Here is a 25,342-nt window from a genome sequence, read left to right as displayed (position 1 = left end):
CTCATCAAAAAACTTAATCAGATTCGTCAAACGTGATTTGCCCTTAACAAATCCGTGCTGGTTCTCTGTTATTAGTCCATGCTTATCCAAGTGGCTCTTAATTTTCTCACGCATTACTGTTTCTAAAAGCTTCCCCACCACCAATGTTAAACTGACTGGCCTGTAATTACTAGGTTTATCCTTCTCCCCCTTTTTGAACTAGGGTGTACCATTTGCAATTCTCCAGTCCTTTGGCACCACCCCTGTATCTAAGGAGGATTAGAAGATTGTGGCCAGCACCTCTGCAATTTCTATATTTACTTCCCTCAGCAACCGAGGATGCATCCCATCCGGACCGAGTGACTTATCCTCTTTAAGAACCGACAGACCTTCTAGTACCTCCTTGTTTACCGTAGCTTTGGCAAAGTCCTCTTCCTTGGTAAACAGTGATGCAAAATACTCATTCAGTATCTCAGCCCATGCCTTCTACCTCTGCCAATAGATAAAGAAAGATATAGCGCCTTTCATGATCACCTGACGTCTCAAAGCACTTTACAGCCAATTAACTACTTTTTTTGGAGTGTAGTCACTAATGTGATGTAGGAAATTACAATTTGGAGATCTCCATTTTGGTCTCTAATCAGCCCCACCATTCCTCTAGCAACCCTTTTATTATTAATATGCCTATATAAAACCTTTAGATTCCCTTTTATGTTAGCTGCCAATCTATTCTCATACTGCCTCTTTGCCCCTCATTTCCTTTTTCACTTCTTCTCTGTACTTTTTATATTCAGCCTGATTCTATGAGCAAGCTGACATCTGTCATACGCCCCCTTTTTCTGCTTCCTCCTACTCTCTAACTACTTCAACGATAATAATAATAACTGAAATATACGATCATTCTCAGTTATTTTATTTTTCCTCTTTACAGTTTAATTGCCCCCTTCATTTCATGCAGTGTTGTCAGGGCACTTAATTATTGTGCTGAAAATTCTGGCCTCGCCAGGTCCATACGAAGTGTGCACGGACCCGGCAAGGCCACGCAAAAGCCGGCTTTCGGGGCGAGATGCGCATGCACCAAATATCAGCTTTTCCAATCTGTCAAGATTTCTCTTGACAGATCCTCTGCATCCCCGGGAGAAGGACACCCGCACGGGATAGATTGGGCTATTTGTCCACCTCATGCCCAGCGAATGTCCTTCAAACCTTTACGCCTGGTAAAAGCAGACGCAATAGCTTACTTTTACCAATGTAAGAGTTTTAAAACATATAAAAATGAAATTTAAACACTCATTTTTACATTAAAAACCCTGTCCATTAAGGGAAGTTTATTTTTAACTATTAAAACACATTAAAAAAAATTCCCAAAAATATTTTTTTTTCCCCTCGAAAACATTTAATTACAATTAATTTCAATTAATTTTAAATATGTGAGGTGTTTTTTTTTTTAAATGTCTTATGTTGTGTTTCTTGTTTTAGGGGGTTATTCTCATTGATAGCAATGGGAACTCATAAAAACAGAGTACACTGCACATCGAATGAAGTCCTCCAACCGAATGAAGGTGCCTCTGGGACCACCTGATATTTTCGTTAAAAGATTTCGGGTCGGAGGCGTTCATATGAAGGAAGCCTCCGACTGCAATTTCCCCCCCATTATTTTGGTACGAATACATTTAAGAAAAAATGACACTTAGTCAACAGACCTTAATACAGGGCAACACTTAAATTATCATCTTAAATTGCTTCCAGCAACAGTATTTCACTCTATTGTCTTACATCTTAAAATGCTCACAACAGACTCAAGTTTTGTAAGGCAAAATCTATCATTGTGATGTATGTGGTTCTCATAGTTTGAGTGGAGACGGAACACAAAAATAATTGAGCCACTCACCATCATGTTTTACTGAAAACCTGGTGACAACCCATCTTAAATTGCCATGTAAATGCAGCTCTAACGTGCACATATGTGCTCTGCATCAAGTACGTTAGGCAAACATTCGTTTCATACAGTGCACAGGATCAGCATCTGGTGACTTTCCTCACAACTTCCCTCTCTTGCTCTTCTGAAATGTTCTTTTCATGTTCCCCTTAAGCCCCAGATATACTACCCCGCACAACCTTGCTCTTTGCTGCTTCCTCAAAACGTTGCAATCAACACTCACTGCACTGATATTTACTCATTCCTTCCCAGGACTTCAACACCAGGGATCTCCGAAAACCCAATAGCCTTCCAATCAAATCACAGCCATTTGAAATCCAAACTTTGTGTCACCCAAGCACCTCTTTCTTGATTTATTTCATCTTCCTGCAAAATCTTTCAACCCTAGTGATGCCCTACACTGAATGATTTGGTTCATCTATCAATGTATTTATCGATACAGAAATGCAGGTTGCCTTGACGAACTGGAGCACAAACACACACCATGCAATCCCAGACAAACTTGTAACTGAATGTAGTTGTGTACCTCTGTTTCCGGTCTGGGAATAAAGACTGGTGGCTTCATTTTCAGGGTCAGATCACGGAAGTCCCACTCCTCAATCACATACTGCACAGGCATACTAGGAGAGAAAAAAAAAAGAGAACAAATCACTCAGGCTGAAAAATAAATCATCATTTACAATGCCACTAATATATTCTTGCAGTAAATACAAGGAATCCCCACAGTGGCCTGTGTTCCACCACCAGTCCATCAATACACTGCTATTGTATTGATACGCTGCTAGTCCATCAATGCGCCACCACTGCATCAATGCGCCAGTATTGGGGGAAATGAAAACCAGAGTGTGACAGGAAGGGACAGAATGTATCAACATAAAAGTGAATCAGAAAGTGGGGTCAAAGCAGGAAAAAAAAATCGTAAAAAAAACAAATTTAAAAGCTCTTTATCTGAATGCACATAGCATTCGTAACAAAATAGATGAGTTGACGGCACAAATAGTGAGAAAAAGTTGGATCTCAAATCAGTGTCCTAAGCTTAAATAATGGAGACTACAAAGGTATGAAGGCAGAGTTGGCTAAAGTGGACTGGGAAAATAGACTAAAGTGTGGGACAGTTGATGAACAGACAGTTAATGAGCTATTTCATAACTCAACACAAATATATCCTAATGAGAAGGAAAGACTGCAAGAGAAAGGATAACCACCTGTGGCTAACTAAGAAAATAAGGGATGGTGTCAAATTGAAAACAAGGACATAAAACGTGGCCAGAGGATTGGGAAACTTTTAAAAGCCAGCAAAGAACGACTAAAAAAATAATGAGAAGGAAGATAGATTATAAAAGTAAACCTTAGCACAAAATATACAAACAGATAGTAAGAGTTTCTACAGGTACATAAAAAGGAAAAGAGTGGCTAAAGTAAATGTTAGTCCCCTAGAGGATGAGACTGTGGAATTAATAATGGAGAACAGGGAAATGGCAGAGACTTTGAACAAATATTTTGTATCAGTCTTCACGGTAGAAGACACGAAAAACATCTCAATAGTGGATAATCAAAGGGCTGTAGGGAGGGAGGAACTTAATACAATCACTATCATTAAAGAAGTAGTACTCGGTAAAATAATGGGACTAAAGGCAGACAAGTCCCTTGAACCTGGTGGCTTGCATCCCAGGGTCCTAAAAGAAGTGGCTACAGAGATAGTGGATGCATTGGTTGTAATCTACCAAAATTCCCTGGATTCTGGGGAAGTCCCAGCGGATTGGAAAACCGCAAATGTAACACCCCGATTTAAAAAAGGTGGTAGACAGAAAGCAGGAAACTATAGACCGCTTAGCCTAACATGTGTCATTGTTAAGGAAGCAGTTGCAGGACATTTGGAGAAGCATAATTCAATCAAGCAGAGTCAGCATGGTTTTAGAAAGGGAAATCGTGTTTGACATATTTGCTGGAATTCTTTGAGGATGTAATGAGCAGGGTGGATAAGGGGGAACCAGTGGATTTGGATTTCCAGAAAGCATTCGATAAGGTCCACATAAAAGGTTACTGCACAAGATAAAAGTTCACGGGGTTGGGGGTAATATATTAGTTAACCAATCCTCCATCCATGCTAACAGAAAACAGAGAGTCGGGATAAATGGGTCATTTTCCAGTAATTACGGAGGTGCCGCAGGGATCGGTGCTGGGGCCTGAACTATTTACAATCTATATTAATGACTTGGATCAAGGGACCGAGTGTAATGTTGCCAAGCAAATTGTGAGGATGACACAAAAAATCTGCAAAGGGATATAGACAGGCTAAGTGAGTGGGCAAAAATTTGGCAGATGGAGTACAATGTGGGAAAATGTGAGGTCATCCACTTTGGCAGAAAAAAATAGTAAAGCAAATTATAATTTAAATGGAGAAAAATTGCAAAGTGCTGCAGCACAGAGGGACCTGGGGGTCCTTGTGCATGAAACACAAAAAGTTAGTAGGCAGGTAATCAGAAAGGTACATTGAATGTTGGCCTTTATCTCAAGGGGGATAGAGTATAAAAGCAGTGAAGTCCTGCTACAACTGTACAGGGTATTAGTGAGGCCACACCTAGAGTACTGCGTACAGTTTTGGTCTCCATATTTAAGGAAGGACATTGCATTGGAGGCTGTTCAGAGAAGGTTCACTAGATTGATTCCAGAGATGAGAGGTTGACTTATGAAGATAGGTTGATTAGATTGGGTCTATACTCATTGGAGTTCTGAAGAATGAGAGATGATCTTATCGAAACATATAAGATAATGAGGGGCCTCAACAAGGTGGATGCAGAGAGGATGTTCCAATCATAGGGGAAACTGAAACTAAAGAGCATAATAATCTCAGGATAAGGGGCCACCCATTTAAAAGGAATTTCTTCTCAGAGGGTTGTAAATCTATGGAATTCTCTGCCCCAGAGAGCTGTGGAGGCTGGGTCATTGAATATATTTAAGGTGCAGATAGATTTTTGAGCAATAAGGGAACAAAGGGTTTTGGGGAGCGGGCAGGTAAGTGGAACTGAGTCCATGATCATATTAAATGGCAGAGCAGGCTCAAGTGATCAAATTGCCTACTCCTACTTCTTAAGTTCTTAGTGCAACAATGTACCACTAGTGCAACTAATATAACAATGTGCCACTAGTGTAACAATGCGGCACTGGTGTATCAATGCACCACTGGTGCATCAATGCCCTGCACTGAAAGGCAGTTCTGCGCTCTCCAGTTCTCACATGCAGACATCCCGATTTTGCCAGAATCATCAATTGGAGAAGTGATGTAGCGCCTAGATGCGTCCACACAGTAAAGGAAGTAACAGCTGCTGGGTGAATCTTGATAGGTTACCCTCGTACTGTGCAGCCACTAGATATAAAGTGACATTAGATGAGGCCTGGGCAGCTACCTTGCCAGTATATAGTGCAGTATAGTGGGCTTGAGATTAAAAAGTGAAGAAAATACTTTTTTTTTTTAAAAAGGAGGGAAAGGAAGGGTAAAAATATTTTTAAAGTCTCGCACTTTTGAAGGCGCCTAGAACACAAATCCCAGATCTTCTGCTTCTGCTCTGCAGTGAGCGGGCGGGAGAGGGCCTCCTCTGCAATGCTGTGAATCTGTAAAGAGCAGGAAGAAAGACAATTATTAAAAAGTGACTAAGTTTGTTGAATAAATATGAGCACTGTTGTCACTGCGCTCATTCGCCATGTTAAGATCATAACAAATAGGAGCAGTGGGCCATATGGCTCCTCAAGCCTGCTTCGCCATTAGATCATGGCTGATCTTTTACCTCAACTCCACTTTCCTGCCCTATTCCCATAACCCTTGATTAACTTAGAGCCCAAAAATCTAATGACCGAGCCTTGAATGTACTTGAGTTTCCACAGCCCTCTGGGGCAGAGAATTCCAAATATTCACAATACTCCTCATCTCAGTCCTAAATGGCCAACCCTTTAACCGGAGACTATGACGCCCTTGTTCTAGACTCTCCAGTCAGGGAAAACAGCCTCTCAGCATCTACCCGGTCAAGCCCACTTAGAATCCTCCATGTTTCAATGAGATGCTGGTATCATATAGATATAGAAAAAATTGCAGTTAAGTGAATTCAATGTTGCCCCAATATACTCAGAATCGTTGAATGGCCTCCTCAGCTGTATCATTCAGCCCATGCCATATCTTTGGAAGAGCTCTCCAATTAGTCCCACTCCCTTGCTCTTTTCCCATAGCCCTGCAAATGTTTCTCCTTCAAGTTTTTATCCAATTCTCTTTTGAAAGTTTCACAGTACACTTAAAGTTCCACCACTGAAGTGCTCTTGCAAGAGCTGGCACAGGCTTGAAGGGTCAAATCGCCTCCTTCTGTGCTGTAACCATTCTATGATTCTAAGGTTTGGTGTCAATTTTGTGTGTCTTATAACACTCCTGTGGGATGTTTTACGACATTAAAGGCACTACAGGAACGTTCCGAAACCAGAAACATCGGGACTGAGGCCATTTCGTTTTTTGTGTTTTTCCAAATTTCGGAGAAGAAATACGACGTCCCGAATCCGGAAACCCTAGGCCCAAGTTTTGGATATTTCCAGATTTCGGAGACAATCTGACGTCCCAAATCCAGAAACCCTTGGGCCAACTTTCATGTAGTTGGACCTCTCTGGTCTGGCACCCTCAGGACTTGACCGATGCCAGAACAGAGAATTTTCCGAACCACAGAAGGTCACACTTACCGGCACCCGTCAACATCCCCTGGGCTCCAGAGTGTGTGCGCGCGTGCTAGCAACCTGTGGGCGGCTCCCTCAGCCAATCACACTCACTGATAGTAAAACATGACAGTGGGCAAAGACAAAGAAAATGAAAGCTGCTTTAACAACTTTGAAGCCTCTTCTACTTTGTAGCAGCATATGCAGTATGGGCCCATTCAGCCTCGACTGTACCTCCAATCCAGTGCAAGTTCTGACCTCTCTCTCGATTACCAAATTTGAATGGAGTACCAACACAATTCGACTGACAGCCGCTCCAGCCAATCAAAACTTTAAAAAAAATAAACCCGCCCCTCCCTCAGGCCCAACTAATGTCAAACCATGGAGGTTTCCGGATTAGAGTGTCCCAGACTGGAGAGATACAACCAGTATTTCCGGATTTCGAGCATTAGAGCCGACGGCCCGAATCTCGAGGCCAGGCCGGGTCACGTCGGTTTGCGTATTTTTTTTTGATTTATGTTTGAAAAAGGTATGTACAGCTTAAAAGTCCGTTTTTTGGGAAATATTTCCGGATTCCGGATAATAACTCTTGCAATCTGTACAATGTCCAGTTTTTAGAACTCCGGATTTCAGATGTTATACCTGTATATAAATACAGGTTGTTGTTAGTGTTGTCTTAGAGCTGCTGTGTGTTTAGCCATGTAATGTAGAAACTCAACTGGCATCGAGTGTAAAAGCCAGGGACTAGCTCTCAGTGTTTAGCTGCAGGAGTAAGCAGCCTTATCCCAATGACAGATTTACATTTCACTACAATGTTGTAAAGTCCCTGATGGTCAGCTCAATTACACCATGGTTTGCAGCCAGTGCTAGGTGAACTATGCTCCTGTGGTGTAATGCCACCTTTAATTCAACACCTCAAATTGCGCTCAACTCCAGTGTAAGATTACCAGTACTTCAGTGTTATACAGCTCAAAATACTGTCTCTGGACACGACACAACCCAACTTTCAGCAGACAAAATCTATAGTCGTGCTGACAGGTGCTTTTCACAGTTCAAGTGGATATAGTACAAACATTTCACACGTTTCACTAAAAAGACATGTACAGCGCAGATACATGGAGATTTCACAAGGCTACCATTACACCATACTGCAAACCTAGTGAGAACATCCAAGCCCAGGTATCAATCCTAGACCATTCAAGGGTGATATCAGACAGAACTTCTTCACAAAAAGGGTAGTGGAATTTTAGAACTCTCTCCCCCAAAAAGCTGCTGAGGCTGGGGGGGGGGGGGGTCAATTGAAAATGTCATAACTGAGATGGATAGATTTTTGTTAGGCAAGGGTATTAAGGATTACGAAACCAAGGTGGGTAGATGGAGTTAAGATACAGATCAGCCATGATCTAATTGAATGGTGGAATAGGCTCGAGGGGCTGAATGGCCTCCTCCTGTTCCTATATTCCTAAAACTCCCTCACAATTTTGAACACCTGTGTGTGATATCCTTACATTATGTTCATATTCTCCAATTCCCCTCATATATAATATACATAAGGCTTTTATTCCCTTTAAGGCAACCAACCAATTACATCACACTTAAAAGCATTTCAACAGACCCAAGTCTCTGTTAGCTGTCTAACATAGATTTGAATTTCATGATACTTAACAGTTTTTCCGCCAAGCACATGGGATACTATGTGTTCACTTGAGTGTTGTGGCTCCGATATTCCCTCCTGTTCAAACATCTTTTGCAAGTGGGTCACGCAGTTAGCTCCCGTCATTGTCTCATGCACTAATCTGCAAAGCTTCCTGGAGAGAGCAGTTGAAAAGGAGGCAGCCGCATGAAATGCAGTGTGTTCACTTCTGCTGCGAAGGTGTGACTGTGCTCGAAGACGCGAGGCCAAGCACACACAGCATCCCGAGAAAACATTCGACCACCCATGTCGGCTTCTCATCTCGTCGACGTTCCTTCCTACTTCTCTCCACAGCCCTGGCGTATTTTATCAGGGGTCTTTGCAGTACTAATTTCCTTTCCTCAAAGTGTTAAATGATGTTGGCGCAACCTTGCTTTGTGTGAGGGGCTCGTATCAACGGTTTCCATCATGGGCTTGATCTGCCATGTTCCTGTGATTCCTAACTTCAGTCCCTGGGCACTGTGGAAGAACGAAAGACTTGCATTTATATAGTGCCTTTCACGACCACCGTACGTCCCAAAGCATTTTACAGCAAATGAAGTACTGTTGTAATGTAGGAAACGTGGAAGCCAATTTGCGCACAGCAATATGATAATGACCAGATAATCTGTTTTAGTGATGTTGATTGAGGGATAAATATTGGTCAGGACATCGGGGATAACTCCCCTGCTCTTCTTCGAAATAGTGCCGTGGAATCTTTTTCGTCCACTTGAGAGCGCAGAAGGGGCCTTGGTTTATCGACTCATCCAAAAGATGGCACCTCCGACAGTGCAGCACTCCCTCAGTACTGCCCCTCCGACAGTGCAGCACTCCCTCAGTACTGCACTGTGCCAGCTCAGCTCAAGGCACTGATCCGACAACCTTCTGACTCACAGGCGAGAGTGCTACTCTGAGCCACGGCTGACACATGCGGATGGAGCTCTAATAATCTCCTTTTTAACCTCTACAGTCAACAAGTCCAATTCGAGTGTGGGCAATCTGTGAAGGCAAATATAAAATTATACAAATAAACAAATTTTAAATAAGTATAATAGTTCAAATTTCCTGGTGCAACAGAAATATCAAAAATACAGTGTGATACAGCTACTGCCTCCCTATTCTGTGCTGTGATAAAACTAATCCCTCAGATATACATGATGATAGAATAGTGGGGGACTCACTTATGAAGTAAAGCAGAAGTCATGACTTTATGGTGCTTCACAGTGCAGTATTACCTGGTTTATCACAACGCAACATTCTTAAACTTGTTTTTTTTTTAAATTATTAACAAACCGTTCTCTGCTCTTTTTTAAGTCTCCTAATACTACATACAATCCCCCACGCAGCCGGGCAGGTTACCTACTCCCAGGGCTTGGCCAGTCTTGTCAGGAACAGGTTGGCTCCCCATAGGAATCTGGCCTAATCCTTGTTAGCTCACTCTATTCTGTCACTGACTGCAGATCGTATCAACTCAGCAGGCATGGATGTTGAGGCTCTCCTGCCACTTTTAATCAGTTTTCACTAAAAGATGATGAAGGGGATAGGAATTATTAGTATCGATTTTAATGGGAATAAATATTAGGCGGTTTCTGTAACATGCAACGTTTCAGGTCAATGGCCTTTCAACAGAACGTTAACTCTGTTTCTCTCAGATACTGCCTGACCTGTTGCGTGCATTTTCTGTTTTTATGTTAGATCTCCAGCATTTTGCTTTTGCTTGGGTTAAAAAGCCAACGGGGGTTTGCATGCATAAGTGTATGTCTGCACTGAGCCCTTTCAACTATTTTGTTGTATCTGTAAAAACATAAATCATTAAATCAAGTGCCCCCCGCCGACAAACTTAAACAAATTAAACTTTAGACATGTAGTTCAAATTAAAATTTGGTTGCCGGAAGTGATGATGCACTCCAGTCCCTCCTGCGCCCACCTCTCGCGGAAGGCCGCGAGCGTACCCTGAGCCCTTTCAACTCTTTTTGAGGAGTACAAATAAACATTAGATCGAGTGCCCCCCGATCTGGGGGACACTCCAGACATTTATAACTGACCTCTTTTTTTTTTGTGTTTTTTTTTTCCTTTTGTGATTTTTTTGGAGGCATTAAAATCATATAATTTATAAGTGCCCCCTATAAAAGGGGAGGGGGACACTAAAACCCAGCAATTAAAACAAATTAAACTTTAAAACAAATAAAATCAAATTAAAATTTGGTTGCCGGGGGTAACAATGCACTCCAGTCCCTCCTGCGCCCACCTCTCACGGAAGGCAGCGAGTGTACCCTGAGCCCTTTCAATCTGATGGGTAATGGGCACCTGCACCAATGCAACACAATCATAGTGCGATGCGATGTATCAGCCTGAGCTTTGGGCTCAAGTCCTGCGATGGGCGAGGCTCGACCTCACTACCACCAGAGCTATGCGCTGACTAGGCTAGGGTCCGTATTCCTGGAGGTTACATCACATGACCTCCTGCTCCAACTGCCCAGTCAAACAGCCTTTTTTTCCCTTCTATCTCCAAGATTTTTATAACTAATAAATGAAAATGATCAAAAAAATAAGAAAACATGTACAATTCTTTCAATGCCCCAATGATTTTTCTCTGGTAGTTGCTCATAGCAGTTTCCACGTGATTAATTTTTAATTCAAGATTGACCTGTAGACGGCATGAAGGGTTGGCAACACTACTGCTGACCAGGCTGGCATCACGAAGAGCATGGCCAGTCAGGCTAGGTACAGCCAGGGATGGTGAGGGGAGGAGGAGGAGATAGGGTACGGAACCAGTGGGGAGGAGGAGGACGGGGGAGGGAGGAGAAAGGAAGGGAGTAAAAGGACAGATAGAGATGGAGATGGAGGAGGAGGGGAGGGGTTAAAAAGAACGTTCTGGAATCCCACCTTTAACGTGACGTCAGCGTGCCGAGAGAACAAAACGGCGGCGCGGCCGGGCCGGAGAGTCGGAACGGAATGGCCACAGAATCAGACTCAAAGGCCTTGTGTCTGGATGGATGTCCTTCCCCCGGCACGCGGCCCCTCCTTCTCGCCGTTTCCCCGGTAACGGCGGCTATCGCTGCCAGGTGCGGCCCAGTTCCCGCTCCGGCTGGACACGCGGGGCACCCGCCGCGGGTTCCGCTCCACAATCTCTTGTCTCGCTTTATTCCACAGTGTGATATTTGCAGCACAGAAACAGGCGTTTCGGTCCAACAGGTCTCTGCTGGTGTTTCTGCTCCACACCAGCCGCCGCTCACCCCTACTTCATCTCACCCCATCAACATGGACGCAACGAACCTTCACTTCAGCTCTCCCTCATCTTTTTATCTAGCTTCCCCTTAACTGCATCTATGTGATTCGCTTCAACTACTCCTCTCGGTTCCACGTTCTCAACATTCTGAATAAAGAAGTTTCACCTGGATGTTTTTTGATCTTTTGAATGTTTTTTAAAGGAAGCAGACAGAGTTGCATTTCTGCAGCACCTTGCACAACCACCGAATCGCTTTAAAGCCAATTAAGTACTCTTTTTGAAGTGTAGTCACTGTTGTAGGAAACGCAGCAAACAATTTGCAAACAGCATGGTCCCACAAACAGCAATATGATAATGACCAGATAATTGGTTGTAATGATGTTGATCGAGCGATAAATATTGGGTAGCACACTGAGGATAATATCCCAGTTCTTTTTCAAAATAGAGCCATGGGATCTTTTACATCCACGTGAGAGAGCAAATAGGGCCTCGGTTTATCATCTGAAAGACAGTACCTCTGACAGTGCAGTGGGAGTGTCTGCTTAGATTTTTGTGCTCAAGTCCCTGGAGTGGGACTTGAATCCACAACCTTCTGATTTATGACAAGGGTGCTACTAACTGAGCCACAGCTGATACTGTCTTTAAACAAAATAGGTTTAATTCCATACCTTAATAGTTACTGGTAAACAATAGATATTGCTATTTGAATTGCACTTTTCTAAACCTGCAACCTGTTTCCTTTGTTAAAAAATACCTGTTACCATATGGAGTAGTTGAGAACAACATAGATGCATTTAAGGGGAACATAAGAAATAGGAGCAGGAGTAGGCCATACAGCCCATTGAGCCTGCTCCGCTATTCCATAAGATCATGACTGAACTTCTACATCAACTCCACTTTCTTGCCCCATTCCCATATTCCTTGTTTCCCTTAGTGTCTGAAAGTCTATCGATCGCAGTCTTGAGTATACTCAATGATTCACAACCCTCTGAATAAAGAAATTTCTCCTCATCTCAGTCCTAATTGTCAGTCCCTTATCCTGAGACTGTGATCCCTAGTTCTGACTCTAGCCAAGGGAAGCATCCTCTCTGCATTTACCCCATCAAGTCTTACAGGAATGTTATATGTTTCAGTATTTTTTTCTCATTCGTCGAGAGAATATGGGCTTATTCTACTCAATCTCTCCTCATCAGACAGTTCTTTCATCCCAGGAATTAATCTAGTGAATCATCTTTGCACCCCCTCTAAAGCAAGTATATTCTTCCTCAGATAAAGAGACCCAAACTGTGAACAGTACTCCAGGTGTGGTCTCACCAAAGCCCTGTATAATTCCAGCAAAGCTTACCCTTATCCAGAGACTGTGACCCCCTAGTGGCTTGAGGAATGGTGCAATGGGGAGAGATTCAAATTCCTGGGACATTGGAACCGGTTCTGGGGGAGGTGGGACCAGTACAAACCAGACGGTCTGCACCTGGGCAGGACCAGAACCGATGTCCTAGGCGGAGTGTTTGCTAGTGCTGTTGGGGAGGGTTTAAACTAAAAAGGCAGGAGGGTGGGAAGTAAAAACGGGGCAGAAGCAAAAGGTGGGAAGGAGAAAAGCAAGAGTGGAGGGCAGAGAAATCAAGGGCAAAAATCAAAAAGGGCCACATTACAACATAATTCTAAAAGGACAAAGAGTGTTAAAAAAACAAACCTGACGGCTCTGAGTCTCAATGCGAGGAGCATTCATAATAAGGTGGATGAATTGACTGCGCAGATAGCTGTTAACGGATATGATGTAATTGGGATTATGGAGACATGGCTCCAGGGTGACCAAGGCTGGGAACTCAACATCCAGGGGTATTCAACATTCAGGAAGGACAGACAGGAAGGAAAAGGAGGTGGGGTAACGTTACTGGTTAAAGAGGAGATTAACACAATAGTAAGGAAGGACATTAGTGTGGATGATGTAGAATCTATATGGTAGAGCTGCGAAACACCAAAGGGCAGAAGACGTGAGTGGGAGTTGTGTACAGACCACAAAACAGTAGTAGGAAGGTTGGGGATGGCATCAAACAGGAAATTATGGACGCATGCAGTAAGTGTACAGCAGTTATCATGGGTGACTTTAATCTACATATTGATTGGGCTAACCAAACAGGTAGCAATACTATGGAGGAGGATTTCCTGGAATTTATAAGGGATGGTTTTCTAGACCAATATGTTGAGGAACCAACTAAAGAGCAGGTCATCTTAGACTGGGTCTTGTGTAACGAGAGAGGATTAATTAGCAATTTGGTTATGTGGGGCCCCTTGGGCAAGAGTGACCATAATATGGTAGAATTCTTCATTAAGATGGAGAGTGACACAGTTAATTCAGAGACTAGGGTCCTGAACTTAAAGAAAGGAAACTTCGACAGTATGAGACATGAATTGGCTAGGATAGACTGGAGAATAGTACTTAAAAGGTTGACAGTGGATAGGCAGTGGCATTTAAATATCACATGGATGAACTACAACAATTTTACATCCGTGTTTGGCGTAAGAATAAAAAAGGGAAGGTAGCTCAATTGTGGCTAACAAGGGAAATTAGGGAAAGTGTTAAATCCAAGGAAGAGGCATATAAATTGGCCAGAAAAAGCAGAAAACCTGAGGACTGGGAGAAATTTAGAATTCAGCAGAGGAGGACTAAGGGTTTAATTAGGAGGGGGAAAATAGAGTATGAGAGTAAGTTTGCAGGGAACATAAAAACTGACTGCAAAAGCTTCTATAGATATGTGAAGAGAAAAAGATTAGTGAAGACTAATGTAGGTCCCTTGCAGTCAGAAACTAGGGAATTCATAATGGGGAACAAGGAAATGGCAGACCAATTGAACAAATACTTTGGTTCTGTCTTCACTAAGGAAGACATGAACAACCTTCCGGAAATACTAGGGGACCGAGGGTCTAGCAAGAAGGGGGAACTGAGGGAAATCTATATTAGTTAGGAAATGGTGTTAGGGAAATTGAAGGGACTGAAGGCCGATAAATCCCCAGGGCCTGATAGTCTGCATCCCAGAGTACTTAAGGAAGTGGCCCCGAAATAGTACATGCATTGGTGGTCATTTTCCAACATTCCATTCTAGTTCAGTTCCTATTGATTGGAGGGTAGCTAATGTAACCCCACTTTTTAAAAAAGGAGGGAGAGAGAAAACAGGGAATTATAGACCAGTTAGCATGACATCGATGGTGGGGAAAATGCTGGAATCAATTATTAAAGATGTAATAGCAGCGTATTTGGAAAGCAATGACAGGTCCAAGTCAGCATGGATTTATGAAAGGGAAATCCTGCTTGACAAATCTTCTGGAGTTTTTTGAAGATGTAACTTGTAGAGTGGATAAGGGCGAACCAGTGGATGTGGTGTATTTTGACTTTGAAAAGGCTTTTGACAAGGTCCCACACAAGCGATTAGTGTGCAAAATTAAGGCACATGGTATTGGGGGTAATATTTTGATGTGGATAGAGAACTGGTTGGCAGACAGGAAACAAAGAGTGGGAATAAATAGTTCCTTTTCAGAATGACAGGCAGTGACTAGTGGGGTGCCACAGGATTCAGTGCTGGGGCCCCAGCTATTTACAATATACATTAATGATTTAGACAAAGGAATTGAATGTAATATCTCCAAGTTTGCAGATGACACTAAGTTGGTGGCAGTGCGAGCTGTGAGGAGGATGCTAGGAGGCTTCAGGGGACTTGGACAGGCTAGGTGAATAGGCAAATGCATGGCAGATGCAGTATAATGTGGATAAGTGTGAGGTTATCCACTTTGATGGCAAAAACAGGAAGGCAGATTATTATCTGAATGGTGACAGATTAGTAAAAGGGGAGGTGCAACGAGACCTGGGTGTCATGGTACATCAGTCATTGAAGATAGACATGCAGGTACAGCAGGCTTAAAGAAACCAAATGGTATGCTGGCCTTCATAGCGTGGGGATTTGAGTATACGAGCAGGGAGGTCTTACTGCAGTTGTACAGGGCCTTGGTGAGACCACACCTTGAGTATTGTATGCAGTTTTAGTCTCCTAATCTGAGGAAGGACATTCTTGCTATTGAGTGCAGCGAAGGTTCATCAGACTGATTCCCGGGATGGCAGGACTGACATATGAAGAAAGACTGGATCGACTAGGCTTATATTCACTGGAATTTAGAAGAATGAGAGGGGATCTCATAGAAACTGGACAGGTTAGATGCAGGAAGAATGTTCCCGATGTTGGGGAAGTCCAGAACCAGGTGTCACAGTCTAAGGATAAGGGGTAGGCCATTTAGGACCGAGATGAGGAGAAACTTCTTCACTCAGAGAATTGTGAATCTGTGGAATTCTCGACCACAGAAAGTTGTTGATGCCAGTTCATTGGATATATTCAAAAGGGAGTTAGATGTGGCCCTTACGGCTAAAGGGATCAAGGGATATGGAGAGAAAGCAGGAATGGAGTACTGAAGTTGCATGATCTGCCATGGTCATATTGAATGGTGGTGCAGGCTCGAAGGGCCGAATGGCTTACTCCTGCACCTACTTACTATGTTTCTATGTTTATACTCCAACCCTCTTGCAATAAAAGCTAACATACCATTTGTTTTCCTAATTGCTTGCTGTACCTGCATGTTACCTCTCTGATTTGTGTACAAGGACCCCCAATTCCCTCTGAATACCAATATTTACTAGTCTATCACCATTTAAAGAATATTCTGCTTTTCCATTCTTCCTACCAAAGTGGATAATTTCACACTTCCCCACATTATACTCCATCTGCTCCCTTCTTGTGAAATCACTTCTTAACTGGTTTATATCCCCTTGAAGTCTCTGCATCCTCCTCATAGCTTTTCCACTTAGCTTTGTCAGAATACTTGGATTATATTACACTCGGTCTTCTCAGCTCAGTCATTGATGTAGATTCTAAATAGCTGAGGCCCAAGCACCGATCCTTGCGGCACTCCACTAGTTACACCCTGCCATCCCGAAAATGTCCTGTTTATTCCTATTCTCTGTTTTCTGTCTGTTAACCAATCCTCAATCCATGCTAATATATTACCCCCATCCCATGAGCCCTAATCTTGTGTAGCACTTTATCAAATGCCTTCTGAAAATCCAAATATACTACATCCACTAGTTCCCCCTTATCTACCCTGCCAATTACACCCTCAATAGATTTGTCAAGCACGATTTCCCTTTCATAAAACCATGTGGACTCTCTAATCATATTGTGATTTTCCAAGTGCCCTGCCTTTAATACTAGATTCCAAAATTTTCCCTACTACTGATGTCAGGCTAACTGGTCTATGGTTCCCTGCTTTCTCTCTCCCTCCTTTCTTAAACAGCAGGGTTAAATTTGCTATCTTCCAATCCATGGGATCCGTTCTAGAATCTAGAGAATTCTGGACAATCAAAACCAATGCATTTACTATCTCTGCAGCCCCCTCTTTTAAAACCCGAGATAAACACACGAGGGAGAAAGGAATAGAAGGATATGCTGATGGCATTAGATGAAGAGGGGTGGGAAGAGGCTAGTGTGGAGCATAAACACCGGCATGGACCAGTTGGGCCGAATGGCCTGTTTCTGTGCTATACATTCTATGTCATATATCAGCAGTATGTCCTTTGATTGGATTTACTATCCTATCCCAGAATAAATATACACTCCCATTTAAAAAGAAGTAAAGATATGATTAAAAAAGAGATTACAAGAAATTGAATGAGATTTAGGAAGGGACAAGGCAAGCAAAATAGGAATTTGAGGAGAGAATCTGAAAAAATATTAAAACGAACAGTAACATATTCTACAAATATATACAATCATAGAAATGTATGACATTCGGCCCATCATGTCTATCAGCCGAAAAGAGCTATCCAGCCTAATCCCACATTCCAGCTCTTGGTCCATAGCCCTGTAGGTTACGACACTTCAAGTGCACATCCAAGTACTTCTTAAATGTGATGAGGGTTTCTGCCTCTACCACCCTTTCAGGTAGTGAGTGCCAGACCCCCACCACCTTCTGGGTGAAAAATTTTCTCCTGAACTCCCCTCTAATCCTTCTACCAATTACTTTAAATCTATGCCCCCTGGTTGTTGACCCCTCTGCTATGGGAAATAGGTAATTCCTATCCACTCTATCTAGGCAATCTCATAATTTCATAGACCTCAATTAATTCTCCCCTCAGTCTCCTCTGCTCCAAAGAAAACAACCCCAGCCTATCCAAAATCAGTTAAAAGAGAATTGTTATGTGAGGTGGGACTCCTGAGAGGAGATTATGATGAGTCAATAGAGGAAACTTAACAGATGCTTTGCTTGATTGTCTACAAAAAAGGATATTGGGGAAGAGGTGAATCCATAGTTAAAAGGTGAGATATGTTATGATAAATAAAAGGAAAGTATTGAAGAAGTTAAGCTAAAGGAGGTGAAAGTGCTGGGGCCAGCTGACAGTTTTAAAGAATAAAAACACTGTGACAAGGAGGAGGGGCTGAGAAACATTGCTAGTGCTAAAAAAAAAGGGACCTAAAGAACAGGTAGTGGATGAAGAAAGCACAGGAGATACAACAACTGACCGACAGCCATGATTGCGAGGATTCTTCATCGCAGTCAAGGCCACCTATGGTCCAAACTCCCAAGGCCCCACCTCACTGCTGGCCAAGAACGGGGAAACACTCATCAAGGATACCGAGGCAGTCAGGGTCTGCTGGAAGGAACACTTCGAAGAACTCCTCAATCGAGACTTTGCCTTTGACTCGAGTGTTCTCGACTCCATACCTCAGTATGAGATCCACCACCACCTCAGTGAGACACCAACACTGCACGAGGTAGGAAAAGCCATGACAGCTTAAGAACAACAAGGCTATGGGAACGGATGGAATCCCAGCTGAGGCACTAAAGTACGGCGGAGAGGCGCTGTTGGCGCGGATACATGACCTCATCTCTCTCATCTGGAGGGAGGAGAGCATGCCGGGGGATCTCAGAGTTGCAGTGATCGTGATGACCTTTGAAAAAGGGGACAAGTCCGACTGTGGCAACTGCGGCTCCCTGCCACCGGGAAAGTTGTCGTTAGAGTCCTCCTCAACCGTCTTCTCCCTGTGGCCGAGGAGCTCCTCCCGGAATCACAGTGTGGATTTTGTCCCCTGCAGGGCACAACCGAAATGATTTTTGCAGCGCAACAGCTGCAGGAAAAATGTAGGGAGCAGCACCAGCCCTTATACATGGCCTTCTTCGATCTTACAAAGGCCTTTGTCATTGTCAACCGCGAGGGTCTATGGAACGTCCTCCTCTATTTCGGATGCCCCCAAAAGTTCATCAACATCCTCCGCCTGCTCCACCATGACATGCAGGCCGTGATCCTTACCAACAGATCTATTACAAACCCAAACCACGTCCGGACCGGGGTCAAACAGGGCTATGTCATCGCCCCAACCCTCTTCTTAATCTTCCTCGCTGCCATGCTCCACCTCACAGTCAACAAGCTCCCCGCTGGAGTAGAACTAAACTACAGAACCAGTGGGAAGCTGTTCAATCTTCGCCATCTCCAGGCCAGGTCCAAGACCACCCCAACCTCTGTCGTCGAGCTACAGTACGAGGACGACGCCTGCGTCTGCGCACATTCAGAGGCGTATTTACTGAGGCGTACGAAAGCATGGGCCTTACGCTAAACATCAGCAAGACAAAGGTCCTCCACCAGCCTGTCCTCACCATACAGCACTGCCCCCCAGTCATCAAGATTCACTGCACGGCCCTGGACAAGGTGGACCATTTCCCATACCTCGGGAGCCTTTTATCAACAAAAGCAGACATTGAAGAGGAGATTCAACACCGCCTCCAGTGCGCCAGTGACTTCAGCCACTTGAGGAAAAGAGTGTTCGAAGACTAGGCCCTCAAATCTAGCACCAAGCTCATGGTCTACAGGGCTGTAGTAATATCCGCCCTCCTGTATGGCTCAGAGACATGGACCATGTACAATAGACACTTCAAGTCGCTGGAGAAATACCACCAACGATGCCTCCGCATCGATTGTACAAATCCCCTGGGAGGACAGATGCACGAACATTAGTGTCCTCGACCAGGCTAACTTCCCCAGCATCGACGTACTAACCACACTTGATCAGCTCCGCTGGGCAGGCCACATTGTCCGCATGTCAGACAAGAGACTCCCAAAGCAAGCGCTCTACTTGGAACTCCTTCATGGCAAACAAGCCAAAGGTGGACAGCGGAAATGTTACAAGGACACCCTCAAAGCCTCCCTGATAAAGTGCAACATCCCCACCGACACCTGGGAGTCCCCGGCCAAAGACCGCCCTAAGTGGAGAAAGTGCATCCAGGAGGGCGCTGAGCGCCTGGAGTCTCATCACCGAGAGCATGCAGAAAACAAGCGCAGGCAACAGAAAGAACGTGTGGCAAACCTGTCCCACCCACCCTTTCCCTCAACGACTCTCTGTCCCACCTGTGGCAGGGACTGTGGCTCTCGTATTGGACTGTTCAGCCACCTAAGAACTCATGCTAAGAGTGGAAGCAAGTCTTCCTCGATTCCGAGGGACTGCCTATGAAGATGATGAGTCAACAATTTTAAAGCATAAAAACACTGTGACAAGGAGGAGGGGCTGAGAAACATTGCTAATGTACTAGGGGGATCATCTATATGGTTAATAATGTGGTTGTCCATTAATTTTGAGGAATAAAAACCAGCCAGAAAATAAAATCTAGTTTATGTTGCTGCATATAAGTAAGTGGACCATTTTGTGCATGCACACAATTTTGAAAAAAATTGCCTGCCTGTCGTTTGTGCTGAACAAGTCATAAATACATACTAGTAAATTGCCAGTACTGTGTACATATATAAAATGGTGACACAGAGAGACTTTAGAAACACGTATAACAGAGCCACGAGTGGCGATGATTTGCATCTACAACTTGACAGTTCTCTTCTGTGCCTAGTGGCACATCAGGCAACCCATCCTAGACCGTGCTCGAGGTTGTTTCTACAACAAAGCAACTGGCCAAGGTTCCTTCGGCAGCACCTCCCAAACATGTGACCTCTACCACCTAGAAGGACAAGGGCAGCAGGCGCATGTGAACACCATCATCTCCACGTTCCCCTCCAAGTCACACACCATCCTGACTTGGAAATATATCGGCCGTTCCTTCAAAGTCGCTGGGTCAAAATCCTGGAACTCCCTCCCTAACAGCACTGTGGAAGCACCTTCACCACACGGACTGCAGCGGTTCAAGAAGGCTGCTCACCACCACCTTCTCAAGGGCAATTAGGATTGGGCAATAAATGCTGGCCTTAACAGTGATGTCCACATCCCATGAACGAATGTAAAAATGGGCGTGTCACCACTCCACTCCACTCCCATCAGATGCGAGTACCCTGCTAATATCAACCTAGTATACAGAGGTTGGAATTCTTGTCTCTGCTCTCTGGGACTTTCTGAAGTAGGGCTCAAACCTCTAACATTTGCTACCACTGAGTAGAGGATGCTAGCATAGCAATTGACAAGGGTAAATGTTGACAGAAAAGTGTGACCAAAGATCATACAATGGGACGTGAGGTTTATGGTCAGGAAGATTGTGCCCCATGCAGATTTTTAATAATACACAGATGTATAATCAATTTCTCAAATGTGTCTGTCATGCTTTGCACAAACCAAATTTTTGTCTGTACACTTTCAAGAGAAAGGCACTTCCTGATGGTTCCTGCTGATGTGGAGTCAGGAATTTACCCACAGTCTGCAAAGAAACTTGCTCAGAAACAGAAAATTTATCTCAGGACCTGCCCAAGAACCATTAGCTTACAATTAATCTCAGGAGGTGCTTATTTAGAAGGAGACGACTTGCATTTATATAGCGCCTTTCACGACCACCAGACATTCCAAAGCACTTTACAGACAATTAAGTACTTTTTCAAGTGTAGTCACTGTTTTAATGTTGGAAACATGGCAGCCAATTTGTGCACAGCAAGCTCCCACAAACAGCAATGAGATAATGACCACTTCCCTCCACATTGCTCTGAATTCCTGGGGCAATGGCCTCCTTCCAGTAGTTGGGAACAACGCTGTCCTCCTCCGCTCCACTCCAACCACCAATGCCTCCAAGGCCACATCTGAGAAATAACGAGCAAGGAAGCATGGAATTCTCTCAGTGTAAGATTTTTCACACAACCAACACCATTGAAAACAGACTGATCCTTACTTTTATGGAATATTGCTGTGCACTAAATGCTTGCTCCATTGGGGCATAGATTTAAAGTAATTGCTGGAAGGATTAGAGAGGATTTGAGGAGAACTTTTTTCACATCGATGGTGGTGGGGATTTGGAATTCACTGCCTGAAAGGGTGGTAGAGGCAGAAACCCTCATCACAGTTTTAAACTACTTGGATATGCACTTGAAGTGCCGTAACCTACAGGGCTACGAACCAAGAACTGGAAAATGAGATTAGGCTGGATAGCTCTATTTTGGCTGGCATAGACATGATGGGAAGAATGGTCTCCTTCTGTGCAGTAAATATGTATGATTCTATGACTTTTACTCTACTGTTTTGACTATATAGTTCAAGGGTTATGGGGAGCGGCAGGAAAGTGGAGTTGAGGCCAAGATCAGATCAGCCATGATCTTATTGAATGGCAGAGCAGGCTCGAGGGGTCAAATGGCCTAATGGCCTACTCCTGCTCCTGTTTATGCTCTTATTCTCTTGGTTTTGTTGATTGTTGCTCTCCATTGGTTGGACCTGTTAAGCATCAACTCTACCAACACTCCTCGGTCCTTTTCAACTGCGTCATTAACTAATTAAATCCCGTTCATGGAGTAAATGTGTTACTCATTTTTCCTTCATATGTACGGTACTTTACACTTGTCCATATTAAATTGCATCTGCCATTGTTCTACTTACTTACATATTAATGGCAGAGCGATCAGCTGGTGTTGTATAATATTAATGTAGCAACTCTGAAAACACAGTGGCCTAGAAATTTGTCTCGGGTGGTGGTGCAAAACGGGTGTTATCGGGTCGACCGCTATACATGGTTGTGGGTACGGTAGCATAGTGGTTATGTTACTGGACTAGTAATCCAGAGGTCTGGACTAATGATTTGGAGACATGAGTTCAAATCCCTACTGTAATGTCTGTAAGCTTGTAATGCTTGTAGCTCCACACTGTGGATGTGGATGTATTGTGTACTGCAACTGTATAGTTAATCATTAAACAGAACAGGCTTTCTCTTCCGAGAGAGCAGCCTGCATCTTAGGAAGCTGTGTGTGCTGTGCTTTGTGAAGATATCACATTTGCTGGCGAGATGGGAGATTTTTCGGATGATTTAAAGCTTAATTTTTGTTGGTGAAGGATTCAGCCAGCCGACAGAAGACTTTGGAAGTTTCTGTCTTTGAAAAAAAGCTACAAAAATCCGAGGTAAAAAACAATACATGGTGTGAACAGCTGGAGATTAAAAATGGCAGGTGTAATCAGATATTTGGGTGAATATAGACACGACCAGGAATGTTTTAAAGCTTATGTGGATCGGCTAGAAATGTATTTCACTGCAAATAACATAATCAAAGTTCCAGACAATGCAGTCCAGAACCGGGCTGTGTTGGAATGTAAGAAAGCGATTTTCTTATCAGTGGCAGGTCCGGCATTATACGAAACCTTTGTAAATCTGCTTGTGCCTGACGAGCCAAACAACACAACGCTTAAAAGATTTTAACAAAGCTGGAGCAGCACTATAACCCCAAACCGTTAGAAATTGCTGAAAGCTATCGTTTTGGGATTCGGAATCAAAAGGCGGATGAAAGTATCGCTGATTACATCATAGCATTAAAAAAGCTATCGATGCACTGTTATTTTGGAAATTTTCAAAACCGAGCATTACGGGATCGTTTTGTTTGTGGGGTGAAAAATGATGCGATCAGAAGGAAGTTATTGACGACAGATGGCTTAACTTTTGAGATTGCTTGTCAGACAGTGAGGTCAATGAGCATGGCTGAACAATATTCCCGAGAATTAAGTAATAATTACGGTCGTCAGTCAACCGAGGTAAACCACCTGCAGGTTCAAAGTAAAAGACGGCCATGGCCGAAAGTCTCAGAAACTGCAAATTTTACCAGAACGTCGAAGTCGTGTTATAGGTGCCTGGGACAACACATTGCTCAAAGTTGTCCATATGTGAAGGCAGAGTGTTTCTTCTGCAGAAAGACTGGGCATCTTGTGAAGGCATGCCGACTGAAGGGAAAACCAGCATTCAAAGCTATGAGTAGTAATCTAAAGAGACCTCATAGCATGGAAGAACAACAACAGGACGAGGAGATGTTAGAGTTACACGTCATCAGTAGCATGAGGTTAACGGGCAGCGATTCGGAAAGCATCAAAATCCATATAGATGTTGCGGGATTCAAGATGCCAATGGAAATTGACATGGGTGCATCCATGAGTGTAGTACCGGAGTCACTGTACTGCGACAAATTGCGCGATTTCCAACTGGAGAAATCCAAGATAGAGCTGCGAGGCTACTCGGGAGAGAAAATTCCTGTAGTAGGCTGTATCACCGTACCGGTGAAATATAAAGATCAATTTCAGAATTGCCTCTAATAGTAGTGAAAGGAGACAAGACTGCTTTACTAGGAAGAAATTGGTTGAGCTCACTGAAGCTGGATTGGAGTAAGAGTTTCTGTGTGGAAGTGAGATTTTCGACAACGGAAGAGGCTATCAAGCACTATCCGAAGATGTTCTGCGAAATGGGCAGTCCAATCCAAGGCTTCAAGGCGAGTTTCAGGGTACAGAAGGACGCTAGATCGGTTTACTACAAGCCACGTTCCGTACCATATGCACTCAAGGAGAAAGTTGAGCAAGAACTCAAAAGACTAGAGACTGAGAACATTATTTGTAAGATAGATCGATGTAATTGGGCTACACCCATTGTTGTTGTACATAAGTCTGATGGTAAAGTAAGATTGTGTGGTGATTATAAGGTAACCGTAAACCAGGTTCTAGAGGGTAATGTCCCCAATACATTGCCGAATATAGAAGATTTGTTCACAACACTGACAGGTGGTCAGATCTTCTCAAAACTGGATCTTACAAATGCCTACTTACAGCTTGAACTAGATGAGGAGTCCAAGTCATGTTTGACTATAAATACTCATCTAGGCCTATATCAGTTTAATAGGCTACCGTTTGGAGTGTCTTCCGCCCTTGCCATATTCCAAGGGATGATGAACCAGATTTTGCAAGGTATTAAAGGGATAGTATGTTATTTGGATGACATACTAATTACAGCACCAAATAGGCAAATTCATAATAACATATTGAATGAAGTCCTCAAACGGCTAGAGAAGCACAGAGTACGAGTGTCTGCTGATAAGTGAGTTATTTCAAAACTCAGTGGAGTACTTAGGATACAGAGTAGACAAAGATGGTTTACATCCAACCATGGAAAAATTGGATGCAATTAGAAATGCACCCATTCCCAGGAATGTCACTGAACTTCGTTCATTCTTGGGTCTCTTGAACTATTATGGGAAGTTCCTACCAAATTTGGCTACAGTATTACATCCACTGAATGAACTTTTGAAAAAGCAGGTCCATTGGCAGTGGTCAAAAGAATGTGATACAGCATTCAAGGAGTGTAAAAACAAATTGGTAGAGAGCACCATGTTAGTTCACTATGACATATCTAAGGAGATTAAGCTAGCATGTGATGCCTCTCCGTATGGAGTTGGGGCAGTAATCTCTCATGTATCATGTAGTGGGGAGGAGAGACCAATTGCTTTTGCTTCACGCACTCTCAGTGCCAGTGAGAGTAATTATGCTCAAATTGAAAGGGAAGCTTTGGCATTAATTTT

The 25,342-nt window shown here is 43.5% G+C and overlaps 1 protein-coding gene across 8 annotated transcripts in view; it reads right to left on the bottom strand.

Annotated features, from left to right (window-relative positions):
• The window catches only part of hemk1 (HemK methyltransferase family member 1), a 164,385-nt gene extending 153,071 nt beyond the window's left edge, over positions 1 to 11,314 (bottom strand). For 6 of the 8 annotated variants that reach the window (XM_070895592.1, XM_070895594.1, XM_070895590.1 and 3 more), the window contains exons 1-4: positions 11,166 to 11,314; positions 8,274 to 9,278; positions 5,439 to 5,530; positions 2,445 to 2,538 (exon numbers count right to left, since the gene is read on the bottom strand). In XM_070895592.1, coding sequence (XP_070751693.1) covers positions 2,445 to 2,538; positions 5,439 to 5,530; positions 8,274 to 8,561 — 474 coding nt within the window. In that variant the 5' untranslated portion in view covers positions 8,562 to 9,278; positions 11,166 to 11,314. Of the gene's footprint in view, positions 1 to 2,444; positions 2,539 to 5,438; positions 5,531 to 8,273; positions 9,279 to 10,926; positions 11,042 to 11,165 lie in introns of those variants that run through there. The other 2 variants (XM_070895593.1, XM_070895591.1) reach the window with 2 other exon arrangements.
• Positions 11,315 to 25,342: the final 14,028 nt, after the last annotated feature.

The sequence above is a fragment of the Pristiophorus japonicus genome, chromosome 12, assembly GCF_044704955.1.
Source record: "Pristiophorus japonicus isolate sPriJap1 chromosome 12, sPriJap1.hap1, whole genome shotgun sequence".
Classification (NCBI taxonomy): Eukaryota; Metazoa; Chordata; class Chondrichthyes; family Pristiophoridae; genus Pristiophorus; species Pristiophorus japonicus.
This window is presented reverse-complemented; position numbering and strand designations above follow the sequence as displayed.